General features: G+C 45.9%; 2 protein-coding genes across 3 annotated transcripts; one reads left to right on the top strand and one right to left on the bottom strand.

The window, feature by feature from the left end:
- Positions 1-4358: 4358 nt before the first annotated feature.
- On the bottom strand, positions 4359-16904 carry LOC310659244 (C-type lectin lectoxin-Thr1-like). Of its 2 annotated transcripts, none has more exons than XM_083402505.1 (6): positions 16825-16904; positions 15616-15693; positions 13316-13410; positions 6808-6948; positions 5303-5420; positions 4359-4648 (listed from the first exon to the last, which is right to left on the bottom strand). In XM_083402505.1, exons 2-6 carry the CDS (start codon positions 15671-15673, stop codon positions 4581-4583), a joined length of 480 nt encoding a protein of 159 aa, XP_083258631.1. In that variant the 5' UTR covers positions 15674-15693; positions 16825-16904; the 3' UTR covers positions 4359-4580. The 2 variants fall into 2 exon arrangements, with proteins under 2 accessions (XP_083258631.1, XP_083258632.1); XM_083402506.1 differs by having other exon boundaries at positions 4359-4667; positions 5325-5420.
- A 4560-nt stretch (positions 16905-21464) lies between these two features.
- Positions 21465-26770, top strand: LOC310659231 (lithostathine-like). Its single transcript, XM_083402485.1, has 5 exons — positions 21465-21602; positions 22293-22405; positions 23188-23325; positions 23786-23897; positions 26190-26770. Exons 1-5 carry the CDS (start codon positions 21479-21481, stop codon positions 26261-26263), a joined length of 561 nt encoding a protein of 186 aa, XP_083258611.1. The 5' UTR covers positions 21465-21478; the 3' UTR covers positions 26264-26770.
- Positions 26771-27384: the final 614 nt, after the last annotated feature.

Below are 27384 nucleotides of genomic sequence, written 5' to 3'. Positions count from 1 at the left end.
GTACTGCTGATTATACTTCTATATCTTCTGCCCGAGGGTAGAAGATTAAAGAGGTGCTAGCCAGGGTGTGAATTATCCCTGAGAATTTTCCTCACTCTCCTAAGGCAAAGATCCCTTGAGATGTCATCTAGCGGTCTCAGGGAACAGCCCATGATATCATGTGCTGTGTTCACCACCCTCTGTAAAGACTTTCTGTCTGTGGCTGTCAAGCCAACGTACCACACTGTGATACAATATGAGAGGACACTTTCTGTTGTGGACCAGTAGAAGGAGGTCATCAATTGTCGTTTAACATTGTTCTTTTGCAAGACCCTGAGGAAATAGAGTCTCTATTGGGCCTTCCTAACCACCTGAGTTACATTGTTTTTCCAAGCGAGGTCTTCACTAAGGTAAACTCCCAGGAATTTAAAGGAACTCCCAGGAATTTAAAGGAAGAGACTTTCCACACAACCCGCCCCCCTGATAAACAACAAAGCTAGTTCCCCTCGCTTCCTCCAAAAGTCCAACACCTTCTTCCTTTTCTTGCTAATATTTAGGTGCAAGTTATTCTCTAAGCACCATGTAGATACTTTTTGAAGGCTCCCCCTATCCTGAAGAGGCTGCGCCCGGCTAAGCCAGAAGCTAGAACAGCGAGAGGAAGCACTGCGCAGCGCTCCCTCTTGCTGTTCTGGCTTCTAGAATAGCTGCACAGCCCGCATTTGCTCCATAAGACGCACACACATTTCCCCTTACTTTTTAGGAGGGAAAAAGTGCGTCTTATGGAGTGAAAAATACGGTATTTGGAAATTCATTGGGATTCTTCATTGTTGTGAAACATTTTCTTATATATTTATCAGTAGCAGAACAATTTAACTTTTTAAAATACTACGCACTGCGGCCACACTGGCTGAGTGGTAACTATTTAATTTATTGCATTTGTGTCCCTCCTCTTCTCCAAGGAGCGGAAAGTGGTGCACATTCTCCTCTTCCCCATTTCATCCTCAAAGCAACCCTGTGAGGTAGGCTAGACTGAGAGTGTGTGGCTGTCCTAGAGGGAATGTTCTTTTGCATGTGGTAAAAGAGTATTGGGAAATGATCCATAATGAATTGAAAAAAATGTTTAAAAGCACTACCCCCCAAAAAAAAACCCAGAGTCCTTTCTGTTGGGGATAATTCAGTCAGAAATTCCCAGGTGTCAAAAAAGGTTATTAATGTATGCAACAACTGCATTTCATTAGCCCCTAAATGGAAAACGAACGAGGTCCCAACTCATAGCTGTCAACTTTTCCCTTTTTCCCTTTTCTCACGAGGAATCCTATTTGAAATAAGGGAATTTCCCTTAAAAAAGTGGAAACGTTGACAGCTATGCCCTAACTAAAGAAGAATGGGAACTTAAGTTGACAGAATATGCGCAGCTTGCAGACTTAACGTATAGAATAAGAGAACAAGAAAGACACATGTTTAGAGAAGATTGGAAAACGTTGATTGAATATATGGGAAATAACTGAGTACAGCTGAAAACCCTGGCAGCATTAAGATAAATTCAACAGTGTAAACAAGTTTTGATGGATGCAATAATGGAATACTGAATGGTATAGTTTCTGTAAAAAATGCAGGGATTTATGATATGCAAAATGAACCGTGGAAAAAGAAGAAGGGAAGCCATTGATGTCTTAAGGATGTAAAAATGATTATTTTAAATTGTAAAATAGAAAATTTAATTATATATGTTGCTGTTTAGTCGTTTAGTCGTGTCTGACTCTTCGTGACGCCATGGACCAGAGCACGCCAGGCACTCCTGTCTTCCACTGCCTCCCGCAGTTTGGTCAAAGTCATGCTGGTAGCTTGGAGAATTATATATACATTTATATAAAAAAACGTGTGAGCAGCTGCCGCAAGGAGAGTCCAGGTCTCCCTTCTGCCTAGCAAGAGCTTCGTCTGGGCATCTTTGTTATCTTCCCTGACAACTAAACTGCTTGCCTGCCCACACAGAACTGGCAGTGGCAGTGGACAGATGGGTCTTCAAACAGCTACAAGAACTGGTATGCTGGAGAACCCAACAACAACAACAACAACGAGAACTGCGTCGAGCTTTGGCCTGACACAGGTGAGCCCAGAGGGATAGATAGATAGATAGATAGATAGATGATAGATAGATAATTTATTACGACCATAGGCCCATATTCAATACATCATACAGCAACACAGGCATAACAAGACAAAATTAATAAATTAAATTACGTTAAAATCAAGTACATCTCAGACCATAAATTTCTAAATTCCATTAAAATAAAAACAATATAACACTTAAAATATCAAATTATCAGTATAAATCAATATTATTTGGGCAAAATCAATAATCAATAGTCATAGAGTAATCCATTTTTTCTTTTATAGGCTAATACTGTTATCAGAAATCTGGCAACACAAAGGGACCTACTCGGATCAGAATCTTGCAATAAATGCATTAGCTGTGTTTCCAAAGAGTGACCTGAGATTTCCAATAATAAAGGGGACAAAAATCTGATCCGAGAAACTGAATGTAGTGGACAACAGAATACTATATGTTGTAAAGATTCTATAGATCTATTATCACATACACACACCGCTGAGATCCGACCATTGGAAAATCTGTTATTCAGGACATTGGAAGGAAAGGCGTTAAATTTTGCCTTAATAAAGGCATATCTGTGGGCCGCTACAGACAAAGAAGTCAAATAAGATGGTATCTGCTGTGAGGGCACTATGCCAAAATTTAATGGTGAGCAAGTGCCACTGCCTAAAATGATGTTTTGTTGTAGGTCCATCTCCTCAAGTTTTTGAGGAGGTTTTATTTTGCTGTGGCTAGGTCCAATTCCAATAATTCTGATGGAGACAATCCATAGGTCACTACTTTAGAATGGATCTCTTTTGCCCCTGGGACGGGAAAATTATCTCTCCAGAGGCATTGGATCAAATACAGCGCCCAGAGGGAAAACCTCCTGTTCCAGCACCTGGAGCAGCGCACATGTGGGGGCGTGGTGCATGTGGGGGAGTGCACAGCGAGCAGTGTGTGTCCTGGGGGTGGCGTGCAATGTCACCCTGCTGGAACGATACCCAGGGAGGATCTCACCCCCTGCATACCCCTTCCTCCACCAGTGGGTGAGCCCAGGTGACGTGGAGATGTTGGCTGGAGCGGTGGGGGGGGGGAATGAACTGGGAGTTGTTTTTCTCTTTGACATCTGGGGGGAGGGCATTCCACAGGGTGGGCGCCATCACCGAGAAGGCCCTCTGCCTGGTTCCCTGTAACTTGGCTTCTCACAGGTAGGGAACCACCAGAAGGCCCTCGGCGCTGGACCTCAGTGTCCGATGGGCGTGGAGATGCTCCTTCAGTATACTGGACCGAGGCTGTTTAGGGCTTTCAAGGTCAGCACCAACAATTTGAATTGTGCCTGGAAACGTACTGGGAGCCAATGAAGGTCTTTCAGGACTGTTGTTATATGGTCTTGGCGGCCGCTCCCAGTCACCAGTCTAGCTGCCGCATTCTGGATTAGTTGTAGTTTCTGGGTCACCTTCAAAGGTAGCCCCACGCAGAGCGCATTGCAGTAGTCCAAGCGGGACTTAGAGGGCTTAGAGTGTCAGAGTAGGACCTGGTAGACCAGGGTTCAAATCCCCACTCATCCATGAAGCTCAGTGGGTGGTGACCTTGGAGCAGTCACTCACTCTCGGCCTGGCCTACCTCACAGGGTCGTTGTGAAGATAAAATGAGGAGGAAGAGACCTGTATACACTACTGTGAGCCCCTTGGAGGAGGGATGGGGTATGAAAGTGATAAACACATGAAAACAAGGCCACTTTCGGCAAAAGTCCTCAGATCAGCCTTCCCCTACCTGGATTAGAGAAATTCACAGAGAACCATGATGGAGTCGGATGCAGCAGTCCTCTCATTGCCAGTTCCCCTTCTCTCCTTCTCTTATTAATAAAGCTATTTATAATTATTAGTAGTTTGCATCATATATTTACACCTATTATGATTTCATGTTATAGCAAGTTTCTAAAGACTAGATTGAGTCTTTGTAAATTGTGTTTCTAAAGGAACTTTTGTTATTGCCAAATGCTAATGCGTTTGCATTCTTAAGTTTGTTATGAATAAAAAATGATTTTAAGTTAGAGCTTCATAATTATTTCACTTCTAATATACTTCTTCTTAATAGAAATTCATAGAAAATCACTTGTTTCCCCGATTCTCTTGCTTTCAATGCCAATCTGCTTTATTTTCCAATGGCTTTGAAACCAGCCAGTACCCACCATAATCCCCCGAGTGGTATATACATTAGAGGGCATGGAGAGTTAAGTCTTACACAACTCCTTTGAAATACAGAGAAAGCAGTAAGTAAAATCTTATTCAATGGAGAAAGAGATAAAGATGAAGTTTATTGGACGTTACATTTTTCTGATCAACAACCAGGAGATGTAAGCAAGCAAACCGACCACCAAGCAGCAAGGAGAGATCATAAAAGGATGTAGAGATGGGGTCCTTGCAGGAATATCCCCTTTCCTTTATCTGAAGGGTGTGTCTTCCTGACCCTGCCTTCTCAGGTGATGAGACACGGCGACTCCATCCTAGAGTTTGTACTGACAGAGGTACGAACGAGCAGAGTTGCAGTTCTCATCGTTCCACTTCATGTATCCTGGAAAGCAAAAGAGAACCTGTGTCTCATGCTCCACTCTGAGATTTTCCAAGGTTTAATATTGTAATGGATGTCACTGAGATATTGCTAGGGATGTTGGAGAACTCAAGCAAAAATATGGTCAGTTTTTGCTGCTGCTGCTGCTGCTTCCAAGTCCACTGTGAAGGTAAACGCCATTTCTGTGCTCTGCTCTGGTTCACTAGAAGCGGTTCATGCTGGCCACATGACCCGGAAGCTGTCTGTGGACAAATGCCGGCTCCCTCGGCCTATAGAGCAAGATAAGCGCACAACTCCAGAGTCGTCCACGACTGGACCTAACGGTCAGGGGTCCCTTTCCCTTTACCCCAATGGTTAATAAGATTCAAAGAAATCTCTCCTTCTGCAAGCACACCCTCCATTCCTAGGAGGTCCCACAACCGGGCTGCTCAGTTCATTGCCCCCCCCCAACATCTGCACATCACTTGGGCTCACCCACTGGTGGAGGAAGGGGGTGCGGAGCGTGAGGTCCACCCTGGGTGTCATTCTGGGGGGGGGGTGACATCACACGCTGCCCCCAGGACACACGCCGCTCACCATGCACCCCCCACATGCACCACGCCCTCGCATGTGCGCTGCTCTGGGTGCCAGAGCAGGAAGCTCTCCCTCTGGGCTCACCTGTGTCAGCCTTAAGCTCGACGCAGTTCTCGTTGTTGTTCTTGTAGTTGTTGGGTTCTCCAGCATTCCAGTTCTTGTAGCTGTTTGAAGACCGATCCGACCACTGCCACTGCCGGCTCTGTGCGGGCAGGAAAGCAGTTTGGTTGTCAGGGAAGACAGCAAAGATGCCCAGACGAGGCTCTCGCTAGGTAGACGGGAGACCTGGAGTCTCCCTGCGGCAGCTGCTCACACTCTTTTTTACATATAATTAAATTTTCTGTTTTACAATTTAAAATACTCATTTTTACATCCTTAAGACGTCAGTGGCCTCCCTTCTTCTCTTCTGCAAATCATAAACCCCTGCATATTTTACAGAAACTATACTATTCAGTATTCCATTATTGCATCCATCAAAACTTGTTTACACTGTTGAAATTATCTTAATGCTGCCAGTGTTTTCAGCTGTACTCAGTTATTTCCCATATATTCAATCAATGTTTTCCAATCTTCTCTAAACGTGTGTCCTTCTTGTTCTCTTATTCTATACATTAAGTCTGCAAGCTGCGCATATTCTGTCAACTTAAGTTCCCATTCTTCTTTAGTTGGGACCACTTTCCGCTCCTTGGAGAAGAGGAGGGACACAAATGCAATAAATTAAATAGTAACCACTCGGCCATTGTGACCGCAGTGCATCGTATTTTTAAAAGTTAAATTATTCTGCTACTAATAAATAGATATGAAAATGGTTCACAACAATGAAGAATCCCAATGAATTTCCAAATACCGTACTTTTCACTGTATAAGACACACTTTTTCATTCCTAAAAAGTAAGGGGAAATGTGTTTGCGTCTTATGGAGCGAATGCGGGCTGCGCAGCTATCCTAGAAGCCAGAACAGCGAGAGGGATCGCTGCGCAGTGCTCCCTCTCGCTGTTCTAGCTTCTGGCTTAGCCGGGCGCAGCCTCTTCAGGATAGGGGGAGCCTTTATCCCACTGCCCTGAAGAGGCTGCGCAGCTATCCCAGAAGCCAGAACAACAAGAGGGATCGCTGCGCTCCCTCTTGCTGTTCTAGTTTCTGGCTTAGTCGCACTCTGTCCCTTCCCCCACCTCCCGCAAAAGCCAGCAAGAGCCACGCTCCCTTTAAAGAGCGTGCAGAGGGTGTGTGGGGCTCTTGGGGGCTTTTCCCTGAGGAGGGAGAAGGGCAACCCATCAGTGACAGCCCGCAAGCGCCACACACAGGCTTCACGCGGCTTGTGAAAGGGAGCGCTGAGCAGAGCCTGGGATGCATACAGGCTCTGCTCAGCGCTCCCTTTAAAGAATATTTTTTTCTTGCATTCCCCCCTCTAAAAACTAGGTGCATCTTATGGTCAGGTGCGTCTTATGGAACGAAAAATACCGTACATTCCGGGGCGGGGGGCACCCCGGCCTCTTATTAAGTTCGGCATCTTTCTACAAGCCCCCCCCCCCCCCGCAACCTGCATTGGAGTCCAAAAGCACCTTAGAAGCTAAAATAAGCCAGCAAACCCACATTCAGGGGGGCACGCAGTCCAATCCAGACATGACTTCCATTTTTGTGGTATTTGATGATGTACTTGGCCAGCTCAGCAGATTGTTCTGCGCTGTGGATGGAGGCCAGGTGACCGCCGAGGAAGTAATCTTGGCAGGCAATCTGAGAGAGGGCAAGAGAAACGTCATTTTTGCCCAAAGAGCAGGAAATCAGGGAGGATTCAGTAAAGGGCAGGGTTGAGGGAACATGCATGGAAGCCCAAAGTGTTTGCAGGTGGGAAAGAGGATCTTGGGCACTTTCGTGCCACCCCAAAACTCAGAGTAAGCCCTGAATGCTGGCGGCAGAGCTTGTTTTCCTGCCCTTTGTCTAAAATTGCACGTATACCTAACTGGGGCACTGACGTCACGTGACCCGTTCCCCCCCTGCCAATAATAGTAATAACTCAGGTGGTTAGGAAGGCCCAACAGAGACTCCATTTCCTCAGGGTCTTACAAAAGAACAATGTTAAACGACAATTGATGACCTTCTTAGACCGGTCCACAACAGAAAGTGTCCTCTCATATTGTATCACAGTGTGGTACGTTGGCTTGACAGCCACAGACAGAAAGTCTTTACAGAGGGTAGAAGTAGGAGGCCCAGGGTTCGCTCTGATTGTTTAGAAATACACAATCGCTTTGAGGTCCTCTCCCCTAGCATGGAAGACGAAGAGCAGACTCCATTTGAGGATCTCTCCCTCATTACAGTCGATCAGGTATATGAAGACGAGCAGCAAAGTCAGTCCTCAGGGAATGTGCAGGCGACCTTGGAACGGACAGCTCACGGAAGAACCCTGACCAAACCTAAGAGGAGGCGTGTAGTGGTGATAGGGGATTCCCTACTGAGGGGAACAGAAGCAGTGATCTGTGGGCCTGACAAGATGTCTCGGGAAGTGTGCTGTCTCCCCGGGGCTAAGATCCAAGATGTAACTGAACGACTGCAAGGAATCATAAAACCCACTGACAAATATCCCTTCCTCTTGGTTCATGTGGGAACCAATGACACTGCAAGCAATAGCCTCCAGAAGATCAAAAGAGACTACGAGGCTCTGGGCAGGAAATTGAAGCAATTAAATGCACAAATTGTCATCTCATCTGTCCTCCCAGTTGAACGACGTGGCCCAGGGAGAGAGGGAAAAATAGTGGAAGTGAACAGCTGGCTTCGCAAATGGTGTAAACAGGAACGGTTTGGATTCTTAGACCACGGACTGCAGTTTCTTGAAGATGGACTTCTGGCAAGTGATGGGCTGCACCTCACAATGGTTGTGGGGAATGTTTTTGCCAAAAATCTCAGAAACCTCATCAGGAGGGCTTTAAACTGACTAATGTGGGGGAGGGAGACAGTGCTCCTGAAGGTAGGAGTCTATCAATTGATGAAGATGATCATCCAAATGTCATAGACCAAATGGAGCAAACAGCATGCAGACCTAGTGGTGGGAGGAAAAAATCCTTAAATAAGAGACACGGGGGAATGATTAATGGACTTCAATGTCTGTACACTAATGCGCAAAGCATGGGAAATAAACAAGTTGAGCTTGAGCTCTTGGTACAGCAAACTAAATATGACATAATAGGCATCACTGAAACCTGGTGGGATAAGTCCCACGATTGGAATGTGATAATGGAGGGATACAATCTATTTAAGAGAAACAGACCAGACAAGAAAGGAGGAGGAGTGGCGTTATATGTCAGGGATGTGTATACCTGTGAAGACATCCAAGATTTAGAACCACAAAGCCAAAGTGAGAGCATTTGGGCCAAAATTAAGAGAGAGAAGAATAACAGTGACCTCATTGTGGGAGTTTACTATAGATCCCCAAGCCAAATGGAGGACATAGATGATGCCTTCCTGGAACAGATGGCCAAGCATGCAAAAGGAAGGGAGATAGTAGTAATGGGGGACTTCAATTACCCGGATATTTGTTGGATGTCAAACTCAGCCAAGAGCATAAGGTCAAACAGATTCCTCACTGGCCTTGCAGACAACTTCATTGTCCAGAAAGTGGGAGAAGCAACAAGAGGAACAGCTATTTTAGATCTGGTCCTAGCCAATGTTGATGACCTGGTTAGTGGGGTAGAAGTGGAAGGATCATTAGGCGCAAGTGATCATGCTCTTCTGAAGTTTACTATACAGCGGAAAGGAGCAGCCAAGCATACTAGGACTCAATTTCTTGACTTGAAGAAAGCCGACTTCATAAAACTTAGGGAAGTGCTGGGTGAGATCCCATGGACAGTAATACTAAAAGGAAAGGGAGTTCATGATGGCTGGGAGCTTGTTAAGAGGGAGATAGTAAAAGCACAACTTCAGGCAATACCAATGAGACGGAAACATGGAAGGTGCCTAAAGAAGCCAGGGTGGCTATCTAAAGAACTTTTAACTGAGTTAAGATTTAAAAAGGATGTGTACAAAAAATGGAAAAGGGGGGAAACCACCAAAGAGGAATTCAAACAAATAGCCAGCACGTGTAGACACAAAGTCAGAAAAGCTAAAGCACAGAATGAACTCAGGCTTGCTAGAGAGGTTAAAATCAACAAAAAAGGATTACTATGACAGCTAAAAATGGGAACTTATATAAAGACAATTATGATAAATGTTGGACTGAGATAAAGAAAGATTCAGAAATATGGTCATATTTGAAGCTCTCATTATTAGGCCGTATTGCTGTGATAAAGATGAATGTATTGCCTAGAATGTTGTTTTTATTCCAGACATTGCAGATTATAGACAAAATTGACTGTTTCAAGAAGTGGCAGAAAGATATATCCAGATTTGTCTGGCAGGGCAAAAAGCCAAGAATAAAATTTAAAATATTAACTGATGCAAAGGAAAGAGGAGGCTTTGCTCTGCCAGACTTAAAACTTTACTATGAAGCAGCAGCTTTCTGCTGGCTGAAGGAATGGCTACTTCTTGAAAATACAGATATACTGGACCTAGAAGGATTTAACAATGTTTTTGGTTGGCATGCATATTTATGATATGACAAGGTTAAAATGCATAGAATGTTTAAAAATCACATTGTCAGGAATGCATTGTTTAATGTTTGGATTAGGTATAAATATCTGCTTGAAAATAAAACCCCAAGGTGGTTGTCACCAATGGAAGCAAAAGCTCTAAAAAAACTCAATATGGAGGCCAATTGGCCAAAATATTGGGAGATTTTGGAGCAAGAGGGAGATAAATTAAAACTGCAGAGTTTTGAGAAATTAAAAAGTAAAGTCCGAGACTGGCTTCATTATTATCAGATAATGGAGGCATATAAATTGGACAGGAAAATTGGTTTCCAGGTGGAAAAATCAAAATTAGAAACAGAACTGTTAGAACCCAAAACTAAGACTCTGTCAAGAATGTATAACTTGCTGTTGAAATGGAATACACAGGATGAGACAGTGAAATCTGCAATGATTAAATGGGCACAAGATGTTGACCACAATATAATGCTGGCTGACTGGGAACAGTTATGGACCACTGGCATGAAATTCACGGCATGTAATGCTTTAAGAGAGAATATTATGAAAATGATATACAGATGGTACATGACACCAGTCAGGTTAGCAAAAATTTATCATTTGCCCGATAATAAATGTTGGAAATGTAAAGAAACTGAAGGTACATTTTTTCACCTTTGGTGGACGTGCCCAAGGATTAAGACCTTCTGGGAGATGATCTATAATGAAATGAAAAAAGTGTTTAAATACACCTCCCCGAAGAAACCAGAGGCCTTTCTCCTGGGCATGGTCGGCCAACAGGTGCAAAAGAAGGATAGGACTTTTTTTATGTATGCTACACCAGCAGCAAGAATACTTATCACACAGCATTGGAAGACACAAGAGCTACCCACGCTGGAAGAATGGCAGATGAAAGTGATGGACTATATGGAACTGGCCGAGATGACTGGCAGAATCAGAGACCAGGGAGAAGAGACGGTGGAAGAAGACTGGAAGAAATTTAAAGATTATCTACAGAAATATTATAAGATTAATGAATGTTAAAATGACATCAACTGTATTTAAAAGGTTATTAGTATAAAAGTCGTAAATTGTAAAGATTTAATGTTTTAAGATTTTAAGGAGATTAAGTTATATAAAGATGTTAAAATTAAGACAAGGATTAATTGAGACAGAGGATAGGGATTTGCTGATCAAATAGGTGTTTTGGAATAGAGTGAAGGGAGGTTTGGGGAAGTCGGGAAATAAGTAAATGAAAGAAATATTATAAAGATGAAACTGTTTTTATTAATGTTTTTTCTTTTTGATCTGTTTTGTACTATGTTGTTGTTTTTTGTGTTTTTGTATTGTGTATCTTTTCTGCTTTTTTCTCTTTTAGTTCTGTTTTGTCTTATTTTTTGTGTAAAAAACCCAATAAAAATATTATAAAAAATAATAATAAAAGCAACAAAAAAGGCTTTTATGGGTATGTTCGTAGCAAAAGGAAGAACAAAGAAACAGTGGGGTCACTCAGAGGAGAAGATGGTGAAATGCAAACAGGGGACACAGAAAGGGCTGAACTCCTCAATGCCTTCTTTGCCTCAGTCTTCTCCGATAAAGAAAACAATGCCCGACCTGAAGAATTTGGAGCAAATGATTCAGCAGAGGAAACACAGCCCAGAATAACTAAGGAGATAGTACAAGAATACTTGGCTAGTTTAGATGTATTCAAGTCTCCAGGGCCAGATGAACTGCATCCAAGAGTATTAAAAGAACTGGCAGATGTGATTTCAGAACCACTGGCAGTCATCTTTGAGAATTCCTGGAGAACAGGCGAAGTCCTGGCAGACTGGAGGAGGGCAAATGTTGTCCCTATTTTCAAAAAGGGGGAAAGAGAGGACCCAAATAATTATCGCCCAGTCAGTCTGACATCAATACCAGGGAAGATTCTGGAGCAGATCATTAAGCAAACAGTCTGTGAGCACCTAGAAAGGAATGCTGTGATCACCAATAGTCAGCATGGATTTCTGAAAAATAAGTCATGGCAGACTAACCTGATCTCGTTTTTTGACAGAATTACAAGCCTGGTAGATGAAGGGAATGCAGTGGATGTAGCCTACCTTGATTTCAGCAAGGGATTTGACAAGGTGCCCCATGATATTCTTGTAAAGAAGCTGGTAAAATGCGGTCTTGACTATGCTACCACACAGTGGATTTGTAACTGGCTGGCTGACCGAACCCAAAGGGTGCTGATCAATGGTTCCTCTTCATCCTGGAGAAGAGTGACTAGTGGGGTGCCACAGGGTTCTGTCTTGGGCCAGGTCTTATTCAACATCTTTATCAACGACTTGGATGATGGACTCAAGGGCATCCTGATCAAATTTGCAGATGACACCAAACTGGGAGGGGTGGCTAACACCCCAAAGGACAGGATCACACTTCAAGTATAGCATCTAGATCAATGAGTATAGCATCTAGATCAAGGGAAGTAATAGTGCCACTGTATTCTGCTCTGGTCAGACCTCACCTGGAGTACTGTGTCCAGTTCTGGGCACCACAGTTCAAGAAGGACACTGACAAACTGGAACGTGTCCAGAGGAGGGCAACCAAAATGGTCAAAGGCCTGGAAACGATGCCTTATGAGGAACGGCTAAGGGAGCTGGGCATGTTTAGCCTGGAGAAGAGGAGGTTAAGGGGTGATATGATAGTCATGTTCAAATATATAAAAGGATGTCACATAGAGGAGAGAGAAAGGTTGTTTTCTGCTGCTCCAGAGAAGCGGACACAGAGCAATGGATCCAAACTACAAGAAAGAAGATTCCACCTAAACATTAGGAAGAACTTCCTGACAGTAAGAGCTGTTCGACAGTGGAATTTGCTGCCAAGGAGTGTGGTGGAGTCTCCTTCTTTGGAGGTCTTTAAGCAGAGGCTTGACAACCATATGTCAGGAGTGCTCTGATGGTGTTTCCTGCTTGGCAGGGGGTTGGACTCGATGGCCCTTGTGGTCCCTTCCAACTCTATGATTCTATTATTCTATGATTCTAGGGTGGTGAACAGCTCATGATATCATGGGCTGTTCCCTGAGCCCGCTAGACGACATCGCAAGGGATCTTTGCCTTAGGAGAGTGAGGAAAATTCTCAGGGATAATTCACACCCTGGCTAGCACCTCTTTAATCTTCTACCCTCGGGCAGAAGATATAGAAGTATAATCAGCAGTACCAACAGGCTAAAAAACGGTTTCTATCCGTGGGCTGTTAGGCTGCTGAACAGAAAATAATAATATTGTGCAACTGACTTTTGGGGTTGGTGTGTTGTGCGACAAGCACACAGAGTGCCATGAGATTGATTGTTTGTGTGGTGGGGCTCAGTTAATTTTAGTGTACACAGGTTGTACATTGACAATAAAGGTATTATTATGAAGAAGATATTTGTATTTCTAGTGCTCTGCATTTGGATGTTTTTAAGGTTTGCTGCAGGACATTATGGGCTTGTTGTGCAAAACTGGCATGTAAGTAAACCAATCAATCAATCCATCAGCTCTTGACCAAAGCCAAGAGGCTGCACTTACCTCTGCCTCAGCCCAGCTCACTTTATCGCTGAAGAGTTTGTAGCAATAGGAACCATACGGCAGCCACTCCATGAGGCAGCAGGCGGCCTCAGCACCTGCTCAGGGAGTCAAAGGAAAAGCCCAGTCAGAACCTGGCCTGGGGTTGATGTTCATTTATCTCTTTAGATATTTGCAATCCTCACTTTCTCATCTGTATCTAGGCAGCTCACGACACACAAAGCGGAACAAAATCAGTCGGTAAATATCCATAAAATGTAACGAAAAACATAAAGGAAACATCTGCAGATAGCAGTTGGTTAAAAATGAGAAACAGCTGAGGGAATGGAACGTGAATTGACCTTGTAAACACTGTGGTGAACTGAACAAAGGAAGATAGCAATTAAACGGCTCAGCACACCAGGTCTGAGAACAACATCTATGAAGGACTACACAGGTGAAATAGGTTTTATATTTATGAGAAATAACAGAGGCACTGTATGTAAGGAAAGAATTATGGTCAGATGCGAGAATGGTCTAACATCAAGAGAAGGATTAAATGGTTATTAAAGAAGAGATGTCTTGGGCTGCAAGACGATCAACCCTACCCATTCTGAAGGAAATCAGCCCTGAGTGCTCACTGGAAGGACAGATCCTGAAGCTGAGGCTCCAAGACTTTGGCCACCTCATGAGAAGAGAAGACTCCCTGGATAAGACCCTGATGTTGGGAAAGATGGAGGGCGAAGGAGAAGGGGACAACAGAGGACGAGATGGTGGGACAGTGTTCTCGAGTGACCAGCATGAGTTTGACCAAACTGCAGGAGGCAGTGGAAGACAGGAGTGCCTGGCGTGCTCTGGTCCAGGGGGTCACGAAGAGGCGGACACGACTAAATGACTGAACAACAACAAAGAAGAGATGAAGTGGCTACATGAGGAAGTGATGGACATATGTGTGCAACAGGAGCGGGAAACCTTTTTTTTCTAATAAATTGTATTAAATTAAAGTAATTTGGTCTAATCTGTAATAATTTGGAAAACCAATAAAAAATTAGGGAGGGAGAGAGAAGGAGGAGAAATTCACACTGTGAGTGCCTGCCAAAGCAGCACAGTTTTCAGACGAAAGCAGGGGTGGTTCCTGACAAGCCTCTAGTGGCAGGGAGTTCCACAGGGCAGGATTTGCCACACCAAATACCCAGTCAGCCAGTGAAGGTCGACTGAACCTCGAGGGCCGCATGGGGAGTCATCAGAATCATCAAAGGACCCCACGGATCGAAACGAAACATAAGGAATCAGACAGTTCTTGAGGGTTGTGATGTTGGGGTAATCCGGGAGGGAGGGGTGTCCGTGGAATGACACTCATGTTTGTGAGAAGCAGGTGGAGGAGAAGGGAAAGTGGTGCAGGGAAACCAGCGAAGAATCTTGTGATCTTGTGGGGACAGGAGAGCAGAGGATTTCTTCCAGTTTAATAATTTCATGCAAGGACATGGGTGTCTGAAGAGAGAGCAAGGTTTTAAGAATGCTAGAAACTTGCCCTTTCAAAAGAAATGATCGTTGGAGGGGATGGGGCCACGTCAGATATTTTTTTTTTGATTTTTTTAATATATAATTTTTATTCAGTTTACAAATAAGACAAATTAATACAATTCAAACAATTTATAAAACCATTCTCTCATTTTTTGACTTCCCTCAACTTGGCTGGTACTCCTTCCCTTCTCAATTTTCCACACATTTCTTAGTTCTTATCTACTTCTTAAATTAAATCTACTTTCAGTCCATAATTTTAACTTTCTTTTTTACAAAGCTTCACTAAACGTTGCAAGCGTTATTTGTTTTCACTTAAATTATGCATATATTCTGAAAATTTTTCCCAAGGGGCCACCTCAGATATGAGGCAAAAGTTTCAGGCGCCATTCTTCTCGTTTTTGTGTGAGAAACTAGCCTGCTCAATGTTTTGAGAAGGAAATCCCTGCAGATGCCTATGCCCACAGATTTTTGTGCAGAGACAGTTCAACAGCACAAGATTTTCTGGAACGATCTCGTGAATCATTTGGGAGATGGCAAAATCCTCCTTCTGGGACTTTCCCAGAATCATCAGGCTGAAGTAAAGCTTTCTATGACTATAGCTGTGGGAATAATAATCCAGAAACGTTTATGCACACCACAACTGTGCTTAACTGGAGTTGGAGAGGCAACTCTGCACTTCCCAAACTGGCACAACAGACCTGAATGCTTGTTTGTTTGTTTGTTTGTTGCATTTCTATCCCACCTTTTCCTCAAGGAGCCCAAGGTTCCTCCCTAGCTCTGTCTGGAAGGAAGGAACTCACCTCTCAAGAAAGGAGCAGCAATTAGGAAGCTGAGACCAAAGAAAGCCAAAAGCCCCATCTTCAGTTTTCCTTCCTTTTCTGTGGGGAGAAAAAGGGTAAAGGTAAAGGACCCCTGGACGGTTGAGTTCAGTCAAAGGCGACTATGGGGTTGCTGCACTCATCTCGCTTTCAGGCCAAGTGAGCCGGCCTTTGTCCTCAGACAGCTTTTCGGGTCATGTGGCCAGCAGGACTAAACTGCTTCTGGCGCTATGGGACACCATGACGGAAACCAGAGCGCATGGAAACGCCGTTTACCTTCCCACCACAATGGTACCTATTTATCTACTTGCACTGGTGTGCTTTTGAACTGCTAGGTTGGCAGGAGCTGGGACCAAGCAACGGGAGCTCCCCCCGTCGCAGGGATTCGAACCGCCACCTTCTGATTGGCAAGCCCAAGAGGGTCCTTGGTTTAGACCACAGCACCACCCGTGTCTCACATCAAGGAGAAAGAGGAGATGGGGCTGAGAGAGGCGATCGGTGCCCAACCTTTGGAATGCCCCCCATCTGTGATGACAATTGCCAGATCCAACCTGAGGGCCCACCCTCCTTTGTGGAGTGTTCCCTCAGCTTCTTATCTCCTCTCCTCTCCTTGGGAGTCCTCTGGGTAGCTGCTGCTGCTGCTGCCATCCCTGGTCTCTGAGCTGCCCCACCTGCCCCAAGGAGAAGTGCCTCCTCACACTGCCCCACAGGGGCCTGGGACTTGTCTATCCATTCACAACAGCAAGGGCTGGTGGACTGGCTGGCTGTGCTCCCTCACCCGCTTGCTTGCTTGCTTGCTTGCTTGCTTACGCCAAGGCCACCTCAGCTTCTAGCACCCAGCACCGCCTGGCCAGCCCCAGAAGCACCATTAGCCGGTGGATCTTGTAGCCAGGGCTGCTGCAACAAACAGCTATGCAAGCCTTTGGGAGGCAGAGATGTGAGAGGGCGTCAGAGGAGGAAGGGAAGGACAGAGGGACAGAGCCCAGTGTTGCCCAGGAAACCCGACCATCCTTCAAGGCACCCCAGGGTGCCACGGCACACTGGTTGAAAACCACTGATCTTAGGGCATTGAGGTGCCCCCAAAAGTCATACCCAGGTCGAGAGAATTCACTTGCACAGGGCAGTAGGATTCTTCTCCAGGGATTTGGCTGCTGTTGAACCCTGGACAAAGGGACCAGCTTGGCTACTCACCTGTCCACCTGGATGAATGGATGATGTATCTGCTGTGGTAGCAACTCACACTTCACCTGAGACAAAAACAAACCGTTCTGCATCATTTATATCCCCTCGAGAGTTTACTGAGAGTCTAGTGGGTTTGTATTTGCATAAATAGGAGGAAGCACAAAAAGGCATTGTTGATTTTTGTTTAAGAGCAAACATGACCCAGAAATAAGGAAACATTGTGTTTGTAGTGGGACAATAGTGTGCTTCAAAAGAGTTTTATGTTGTACAAACACGAGTGTATGAATAACGTTCCCTGTTTAGGTCTCCCGTCTAAAAATACGATGCACTGCGGTCACAATGGCCGAGTGGTTACTATTTAATTTATTGCATTTGTGTCCCTCCTCTCCTCCAAGGAGCGGAAAGTGGTCCCAACTAAAGAAGAATGGGAACTTAAGTTGACAGAATATGCGCAGCTAGCAGACTTAACGTATAGAATAAGAGAACAAGAAGGACACACGTTTAGAGATGATTGGATAACCTTGATTGAATATATGGGAAATAACTGAGTACAGCTGAAAACCCTGCCAGCATTCAGATAAATTCAACAGTGTAAACAAGTTTTGATGGATGCAATAATGGAATACTGAATGGTATAGTTTCTGTAAAATATGCAGGGGTTTATGATTTGCAGAAGAGAAGAAGGGAGGCCATTGACGTCTTAAGGATGTAAAAATGAGTATTTTAAATTGTAAAACAGAAAATTTAATTATATATACGTATATGTAAAAAAGAGTGTGAGCAGCTGCCGCAAGGAGACTCCAGGTCTCCCATCTACCTAGCGAGAGCCTCGGCTGGGCATCTTTGCTCTCTTCCCTGACAATCAAACTGTTTTCCTGCCCACACAGAGCCGGCAGTGGCAGTGGTCGGATCGATCTTCAAACAGCTACAAGAACTGGAATGCTGGAGAACCCAACAACAACAAGAACAACAATGAGAACTGTGTCAAGCTTTGGGCTGACACAGGTGAGCCCAGAGGGAGAGCTTCCTGCTCTGGCACCCAGAGCAGCGCACATGCGGGGGCATGGTGCATGTGGGGGGTGCATGGCGAGCGGCGTGTGTCCTGGGGGCACCGCGTGATGTCACCCCCCCCCCAGAATGACACCCAGGGCGGACCTCACACTCCGCACCCCCTTCCTCCACCAGTGGGTGAGCCCAAGTGATGTGCAGATGTTGACGGGGGGGGGGGGGCAATGAACTGAGCAGCCCGGTTGTGGGACCTCCTAGGAATGGAGGGTGTGCTTGCAGAAGGAGAGATTTCTTTGAATCTTATTAACCATTGGGGTAAAGGGAAAGGGAAAGGGACCCCTGACCGTTAGGTCCAGTCGCGGACGACTCTGGAGTTGTGCGCTTATCTTGCTCTATAGGCCGAGGGAGCCGGCATTTGTCCACCGGAGATCATCGACCAGTGCGACCAAGGCAGTTTCTGTCCCATGGTGAGGCCTGAATCCTGACTGGAAGGGATCCAAATGGTCCACATTCTCCAGGTCCATGCCTGGAGTTGTTCCACGACCACTCGGCACATTATACCTGAAGGAGATTCTCCACCCTCATCGTTCAGCCCGGACACCAAAGTCGAGCTCCGAGGGCCTTCTGGCAGTTCCCTGCGAGAAGTGAGGTTGCAGGGAACCAGGCAGAGGGCCTTCTCAGTAGTGGCGCCTGCCCTGTGAAACGCCCTCCCAGGAGATGTCAAAGAAATAGACAACTATCTGATTTTTAGAAGACATCTGAAGGCAGCCCTGTTTAGGGAAGTTTTTAATGTCTGATGTTTTATTGTATTTTAATACAACCCCCAAATGGGCGTGGTATAAATAATAAATAACAAAGGTTGTGCATATGAGAATTTCTAGTTTGTAAAAAAGGCAAATAAGAGGTAACAGGATAGAAATTTATAAAACTATGAATGGTAAAGAGAAAGTGGATAGAGAACAGCTTTTCTGCCTCTCTCCTAAAACTAGAACGCCTGGTATCCAATGAAACCAAATGTTGGAAGACCCAAGGCAGACAAAGGCAAGTGTTGCTTCTGAAGGCGCCGCTCATTAATTTTGATTCATTGCTCCTGTTGCTTGCCTGCTACTTCTCGTAACTTGGGCGTCCAGAAATGTCATGTCTTGTGTGGTTATGCCATGGGAACATAGACTGAGCCCCAGTGCAAATATCTGGTCAGAGGTCTCAATAGCGAAGCAGAAGAAGAAAACCACCACAAAGCCACCAACAGCACAAAGTACTGTGTTGTTCCTCCAACACAAGGAACAAGGAAATGACTTGTTCCTGGGCTGTGGTGGTTGGGCTGCCAAGGGTTATTAGAAAAAAGGCTATGCAATCAAATCAAATAAATGAATTGAACCCCACCCTTTCTCCCTGGGCTAATGACCACTTGACACCTTCATTTATCATCTCTCAGGTTCATGAAAAGACACCCAATGGCTCATCACCCAACCCTTTTTGCTTTGTGGTCAGTTGTGTAGGGTTTGTTGGCTTCACCTTTGTCTCCCTTCTGCATTGTCCTCTTCCTATAAATATGCCATGGGGTGGACAGCACCTTGCACAGGCTGCAAGAATCGCCCTCGACTCCAGATCAGCCACAGCAAGACAGTAGCAGAGAAGGACACAGGTGAGACCCATCTACCTCTTTGCCGTTGCAACCCTCAAAACAGTCTTGCGTTTCCTAGCAGAGAAATGGTTCATGAAAACAGGTCAGCAGCGCCACAGACCCTGGGGAGAAAAGGATTCTCCACTGGTCTAGAATGTATTTTACTGGAAGGAAGAGGAAGCCAATAAGGGAATGGGCACCCCTTCTGGGCCAGCAGGAACGGGGCAGGACTGGGAATGTAAGATGGCAGCGATTTCCATTACAACCTGCATTCCTTGCAAGCAGACCTGTTTCCATTCTGCTGCAGTTCCGTCTCAGTATTTGTCGTTCCTCTCACCATCCGCTGTTTAGCGTCAGCTGTGTAACTATTTATGCAACTTATATCCATGCCAATGTGAAGGAAACATCAAAACAATGTAAAAGGAAAAAAGGAAAACCTCACAAACATTGTTTCATATCGTTTGTGAGCTTAAAAAAAATATATACTGCGATGTGAACTAATATCGATCACATTTGCTTACTGGTTGCTGTTGCTGACCACAGACCATCTCAGGAGCGGCAGCAATTTCCAATTCCTTTTCTGTATTGGGCAGAGTTCTCCAGCATCAATGGGCAAGGCTTGGGGGTGGCAAAAAAAAGGTGGAAACACAAAGACTGAATCCCTGCAAGCAGGGGAGGAGGAAGGGGGCGGTGGGGGCAGTCTGCCCTTGGTGTCACCACTGACTGGGGTGACAAAATGGCATGCGGCACTCACCGGAGGGCTTTCAGTGCGCCTGAGCCACGCATCTCTCCTGGGAGTGACACGGTGGCTTGGGCATCCACGGGCTCCATGCTGCCCCAAACGGTCTACCCGATGCCTCCCCCTCAGCTGTAGGGCTGCTGAATGGGAGGAGGCAGGCAGATTCTGATAGGTTTCTATTTATTGCCACTGTGCAGTGCTTGGAGTCACAAGACTCTGTTTACATTCCAGAGGCTCCAGGCTGTTGGAAGTCTCACGGGAGACGGATGTTTATATTACTGGTTTCCTGTTCCTTTGTCCCAGTTGCCTCTCTGCTCTCACAGAGAGAGGATGTGCTTTTCTTTTCTGTCTGCGTAGTTAGAAAATAAAACTCGTAGCATGTAGCTCATATTTCTCGTCATTCCACATGCTGCTGTCTACTCTGCGTAATGGGGGAACGTGCCTGGAGCCTCATCAAAGGCTCAGGTCGTTAATCAACATAGGAGGGCTCGACCGGAGGAATAGCTCGGCCGAATGCAAGTCTGACAGATTCCTCAGAGGCCCCATGGAGCATCCTGCCCTGGCTCACCCAGTCTCATGGGCCGATGGCCCCACCCCTGGGTGCAGCGCATGCGTGCTGCCCCAGGTGCCCAATTGGCTTGCTCCGCCACTGCCTGCAAAGGCTTGTATGATCCCACACTGAGCCCCTCGGTGCAGAGCCAAGGCACAGGGTAAGCCGACCATTTTGGGCTGTTCCATTGGGGAGAAAGACGCATAACTGTGGCTGCTCCCCCCTCTCTGGAAACACAAGAAGTGGTTGCTGTTCCCCAGGTCTCTCTCTGTCCCCTGAAAGGTAGAAAAGAGAGGCAGAAAGGGGAGGAAAGAGGCAGTCCGTATATTAGCAAAGGCGGGAATTAATTTTAGGTGTTCCAGAAGCAGAAACCAAACTGGGTGACTTTTCCCAGTAGATGTTCTCTCGTGGAATAAAGTAGCATATTCAGGGGGTGTAAAAGCCTCTTCTTCCAGTTTAGGGTCCTGGTGTTCAAAATGGTATTGCCCCCAAAAGCACCTGGAGATTTTTCTTACAAACCGCAACACAGCTAACTTTGCTTTTCGTATGACTTGGAAAATACTGGACCTGGCTGCTGTGCTGCAGCAATATTTGATGTTGTCAAAGCAGATGAGATAGTTTGGGTCTTATAAGCAACTTAGCATGGCCTGTTTTTTGAATTTTGAATGATCACAAGCTCAAAGCCCAAAAAATATACAGAAACCTTGCACCACACTATGGATCCATCATTTCTGGAAATGCCATGCCCTTCGCTGGGATGAATGTTGCTGACATCTTGTTTCCCCAGGAGAACCAGAAGATGGGGCAAGTGGTCTACCTGGGACTCTGCCTGTTGGGCTGCCTGATCCTGAACCCTTTGGCAGAAGGTGAGCATTAGTAGAAGGGGAAGAAGTGTTGGTGCTGACCTTTAAAGCCCTAAGCAGCCTCGGTCCAGTATACCTGAAGGAGTGTCTCCACCTCCATCGTTCTGCCCGGACACTGAGGTCCGGCTCCGAGGGCCTTCTGGTGTTTCCCTCGCTGCGAGAAGCCACGTTACAGGGAACCAGGCAGAGGGCCTTCTCGGTGGTGGCGCCTGCCCTGTGGAACGCCCTCCCACCAGATGTTAAAGAGAAAAATAACTACCAAACTTTTAGAAGACATCTGAAGGCAGCCCTGTTTAGGGAAGCTTTTAATGTTTGACACACTATTGTATTTTAATATTTTGTTGGAAGCCTCCCAGGGTGGCTGGGGAAACCCAGCCAGATGGGCGGGGTATAAATATATTATTATTATTATTATTATTATTATTATTATTATTATATCACAAATCAGACGTGGAAAATCCCCTGCTGGAGCTGCATAGACAACACTGTGCTGCAACCATTTTGGCCATAACGTCTCGGTTCCCATAAGAGGGTGTCAGCAGGTGGCAGGTCAAGGGGGAAAGCTTAGTTTGGAAAGAGCCAGAAGTTACCGCCCGATTCCTAACGCCAGGGCTTCCTCGAGGGGCTCCATCTGTCCAGGAAAGGGTTGGTGGTCTGGGGCAGCTATTCCAGTCTCAATCCAATTCCTCACAGGTGCCGCCAATCGCACCCAGAGCGCTCGCACTCACTGCCCTGCAGGAGCTGTCTTCTACAGAAAGTACTGCTACGAGTATTTTAGCTCCAGCCTCTCGTGGGATGATGCCGAGGTAAGTTTCACCGGGGGGAGTGAGAAGAAAGAATAAAGTTACTAAGAACTTCACATAACAAAAGACCAGAAACATACCTTTTGGGAATATTGAATAGTGATATTTCTAGAGAAAATACTAAATTCTTTCTGTACGTGACGTGAGAATTCTGGTGGCTGAGTACTGGAAGGGTAACCAGGTCCCGACCAAAGAGGAATGGTTATGTAAATTATGTGAATATTAGGAACTGGCCAAATTGACAGACGTAACAAGACTACAGCCAGTGATTACAGTCAAGAAGGAATGGAAGCGCTTGAATGATTATTTAGAAAGACAAGGTTCTAATGTAAATATTTGGCTGTGTCTAGAATGACCCCATGAATGTAAAAGGGGAAACATACATATATGCATATCTATATATTAAGATGAAAATAATACTGAAATACAGATAAAATATTAAATGTGAAAGGAAATGTTGTGAGAGTGATGGAAGTCTATTACTACTATTATTTTGTAAAATAGTGTTTATTGTATTGAAATATTATACTTTTCTTTATTCTTTTACTGTCTACTTTTCTTTGCATTTCCCCCCTTCATTTCCGCCCCTTTATATTATTCTTTATGTATGGTTTGGTATTGATGTATTTACTTTGCAATAATAAAAAAGGAGTTGTGAAAAAAGAGATGGTGAGAGAGAGAGAGAGAGAGAGAGAGAGAGAGAGAGAGAAGAGCAAGGGCCGACTCCTTGGGAATCCTGGCTCTGGGCAGCATCTCACTGGTTTCTCCCTTTCTTCTCTCTGCAGATCAGCTGCCAGAGGAGACATGGGTCCCAGCTGGCCTCTATTCTTTCTGCAAGGGAAGCAAATGTGGTTTACAGTTACCTGCGACAATATGGCTCCAGCAACGTCTGGATCGGCCTGGTAGCTGACCGTGGTACTTCGGTAGGTGCCTCTAGGACTCTCTGAAGATGCTGACTGTACGAGCTCCTGAGCTCCCTTGAGGTCCTTCAGATGTAGCTCCCTGGCTCTCACTTCCCTCTGAAACCACTTCCTTCCCCAAACGTCAAACCTTGAAGTCCTCATTTGGAGATGGGATTATTTCTCGGAGTGGCTCTGTGGGAGGTTCTGAAGCTCCAGCTCCAGATCCTCATTGCCTTTCCTCCTTGCCAACTCTCATTGTGCTATCTATAAAGTCACAGATTCTGTGACATCTCCCCAACACCGTACAAATTGTCAGTCCCCTTTCATCTTTATGGCTCCAGCCGCTGGAGACTCAAACCAACCCCTTGGCCTTGTCAGTTGCGCTGATTCCCCAGCTGTGTCCTCTCTGGGGATGTGGGGAGCAATGGGCTTGCATTACCCTTTTATCACAAGACCTTCCTTTCTCCTTCTCTCTCTCCAGAATATGATCTGGGAATGGAGCGATGGATCTGTCTTCTCTCAACCCCTCTGGGACGGCCGGAGCATCAGCCACTCAATCTCTCCATACGAATGTGTCTCCATTTCTTATTCAGGTATGCAGGAAGAGAGACTGGGGAAGGAGGAGGAAAACCCATTCCATTCAAGGAATAGGTAAAGGGGCCCCTGACCATTAGGTCCAGTCGTGGCCGACTCTGGGGTTGTGGCGCTCCTCTCACTTTATTGGCCGAGGGAGCCGGCTTACAGCTTCCGGGTCATGTGGCCAGCAGGACTAGGCCACTATAGAGAGGAACTAAAACCAAGCAGAGAGGGACGCGGGCGGCGCTGTGGGTTAAACCACAGAGCCTAGGACTTGCTGATCAGAAGGTCAGTGGTTTGAATCCCCACGATGAAGAGAGCTCCCGTTACTCGGTCCCTGCTCCTGCCCACCAGCAGTTCGAAAGCATGTCAAAGTGCAAGTAAATAAATAGGTACCACTCCAGCAGAAAGGTAAACGGTGTTTCTGTGCGCTGCTCTGGTTTGCCAGAAGCGGCTTAGTCATGCTGGCCACATGACCCGGAAGCTGTACGCCGGCTCCCTCGGCCAGTAAAGCGAATTGAGCGCTGCAACCCCAGAGTTGGCCGTGACTGGACCTAATGGTCAGGGGTCCCCTTTACCTTTACCTTTAAAACAAAGCCATCCTCAGACACTCTGAATGTTGCAATGCAGTTCTCCAACGAAGTGAGCGCAAAAACACATTTAAAGTGTGCTTTAAAATGCTAACATCTGCAAAGGTAACATGCAAAGGTCCGTTGTATATGGGGAAATTGCGTTGCAAAAGTGTGTTGACTGGTTGATAGTAAAGGTAACGGGACTCCTGACCGTTAGGTCCAGTCATGGACAACTCTGGGGTTGCGGCGCTCATCTTGCTTTACGGGCCGAGGGAGCCGGCATACAGCTTCTGGGTCATGTGGCCTTAAAATGTTGATGAATGTTCAGGAGGAGCTAAATAATCAAACCCACCAAAAATCAAAAAATGATGTGGAAATATAGAGAACTCAAGAATGGGGAAATGGGAAACGGGCAAAAAATGAAAAGGACAGACTTACTTATTCCTGTGTGGAAAGGACTTGGCAAGGAAACTGAGGACAGGAAGAGATGGGGCCTGTTACCGGAAAAATCCGAGGGCTCCCTTGGGCAAAAAGTAAAGACACCAACCAGAGTAAATTGGAGCAAATCAGCAGCCTGTAGGCTTGGCCTTTATTGTACTGTTGCAGCAGGGTGTTCCCCTCACTCGCAGGAGAGAGGAAAGACCCAGAACAATGGTGTGCAAGACCTTATAAAAACTTTTGAAATTCCCCTCCTCTAGGTCAAGCCCACCCCCAGAAACATCATGCTTACATTACAGAAAGGAGGGGTTGAGGGAGGAGTTGTGGTGGTAACCTGAGTGTCCTGTCACCTGGCTGGTTCCTCCTTTCTGCCCCTCCCCATGAGTACTTTCCAGGTGACAAAGGGGAGCTTGCAGTTTCCTGCCCCCTGAGGGGAAATCCAATCACTGTTCTTTTGTTATAGTCCATGTTGAATCCACTCGTGTATGCAGGGTTGATGGTCTTTTGTCTAGGACCATCAGGGTTGGCATAGCAACTGGGCAGGGCTCTTGTGGATGTGCTCCTATGCTCAAGGGATTATGGTGGCCTGTATATCAAACCTTCCCCATTTTGTAGTCCTTCCTTCATGGAGTAAAATAAAAGTGGAACAGTGCAAATCTGATGTATGGTTGATTTTCTATGAATTTATAACAGAAGTGTAGCGTATGTAGTGTGTGAGTGTGTGTGAAGTCTGCACAAACTGAATGATGGGGGGTGGGGTTTCCTGCTACAGGGCCCCAGAGAGAGAACTCCACTAGTTTCCTCTTTACACTTGGCACTTCGTATCACCTGGGCTGCATTTTTGTTTTAGAATTGTTACCTCCACTGGGGTTGGTAGGCAAAGTCTAGAGTGGTTCTTTGGCTCAGAGTAGGGAAGAGGGAACTCTGCCCCATGGAAAAAGTTGGAACTTAATTTAAATGCAGAATTCAGCTTTTTGATAGGCGGCTTCAGTGAAGTTTCATTCATGCAGGCATGGGGGATGCTAGAAAACATCTCAAACATCACAAAGATCTCACAAACCAAGGGTCCTGTATGACACAGACAGACAGACACACACATACCTTACTGGCAAAAGCAGAATGGCTTGTTCAAAATACTTCTGCTTATGTATTTATCAAATCTCTTCATTGCTTTTCCTCGTAATTGTCCCCCTCTCCAAAACAGGAAAGGAAATACTTTATTTACCCAAAAGGAAGTCTACATTTTCTCTCAATTTCTGGACACTCCCTAACATTCTCTCTCAACCTTCTGCCCTGCAGGTTCCCAGAAATGGATCCAGCGTTCCTGTACAACCACCTTGCCATACCTTTGCAAATACAAGGCCACCTATTAGGCCTGAAATGCCACCCTGGGCCTGAGAGGAACACCCACAGACCTCCAGCTTCCCAACAGGTCCAAGGCCAGTCCCCTTTCCCACCTGCTCTGTCCATCTGCAGGAAATCTATTCCCTCCCCTCCTCTATTGGCCTGGAGCAGAAAAAACAAGAGGGGCTTCCCCCAAATAAATCCAATTTGGACTCTTGATTCCACTAAGACCTAACCAAATCCAAAGCTTGAGGGTGTGAGCAACAGTACACCCCCCCCCCAACTGGGAAATTTGCCCCATGAGATATGACACCTGTCTCACTTTTCTGCAAAGAGATGAGATGCTTTTGTGGACTGGTTAGCTGCGTAAACGAAGCTTTCCTTGGGCTTTGCAAAGTGATGGGGCCAACATTGGAACCCCCTTTCCCAGACCACATCATGGAAATGCAAACCTTTGCAAGTTGTCTGCTCTCTCTCTCTCTGGCCAGCTCCCGTCTTCCTCCGGAGTGACAATAAACCTCCTTCTGTGCATGCAATTCTGCGTCCATGTCCTCTGTCTTCTTGAAATAGTTGTTTATTGTGACATTCAGATCCCCCCCTCTCCCCCCCCCCAAGAAGGTCCATGTGGCAGGCATGGTTCTCCCTCAACCCCATTCCATCCTCAGAACAGCCCTGTGAGGTAGGCCAAGCTGAAAGATCCCGATTGGTCCAAGGTCACCCAGCAGGAGCATCATAGCTGTGTGGGGATTCGAACCCTCATCTCCCAGGTCCTATGAGTGTTAGAGCCAGAATGGCACAAGCCGCTGGGGTGGGGGAGGGGATGCCAGCCTTAGGATACCAACACAAGAACCTGAAGACCTGCCTTTGCTACTTCTGTAGGGATCCCCAACCAGCCATCAAGACATTTTAATGTACAGTGGTACCTCGGGTTAAGTACTTAATTCGTTCCGGAGGTCTGTTCCTAACCTGAAACTGTTCTGAACCTGAAGCACCACTTTAGCTAATGGGGCCTCCTGCTGCCGCCGTGCTGCCGGAGCATGTTTTCTGTTCTCATCCTGAAGCAAAGTTCCTAACCTGAAGCAATATTTCCGGGTTAGCGGAGTATGTAACCAGAAGCGTATGTAACCTGAAGCATATGTAACCCAAGGTA

Source organism: Podarcis tiliguerta, assembly GCF_965153285.1.
Source record: "Podarcis tiliguerta genome assembly, chromosome: 10".
In the NCBI taxonomy this organism is placed as follows: Eukaryota; Metazoa; Chordata; class Lepidosauria; order Squamata; family Lacertidae; genus Podarcis; species Podarcis tiliguerta.
This window is presented reverse-complemented; position numbering and strand designations above follow the sequence as displayed.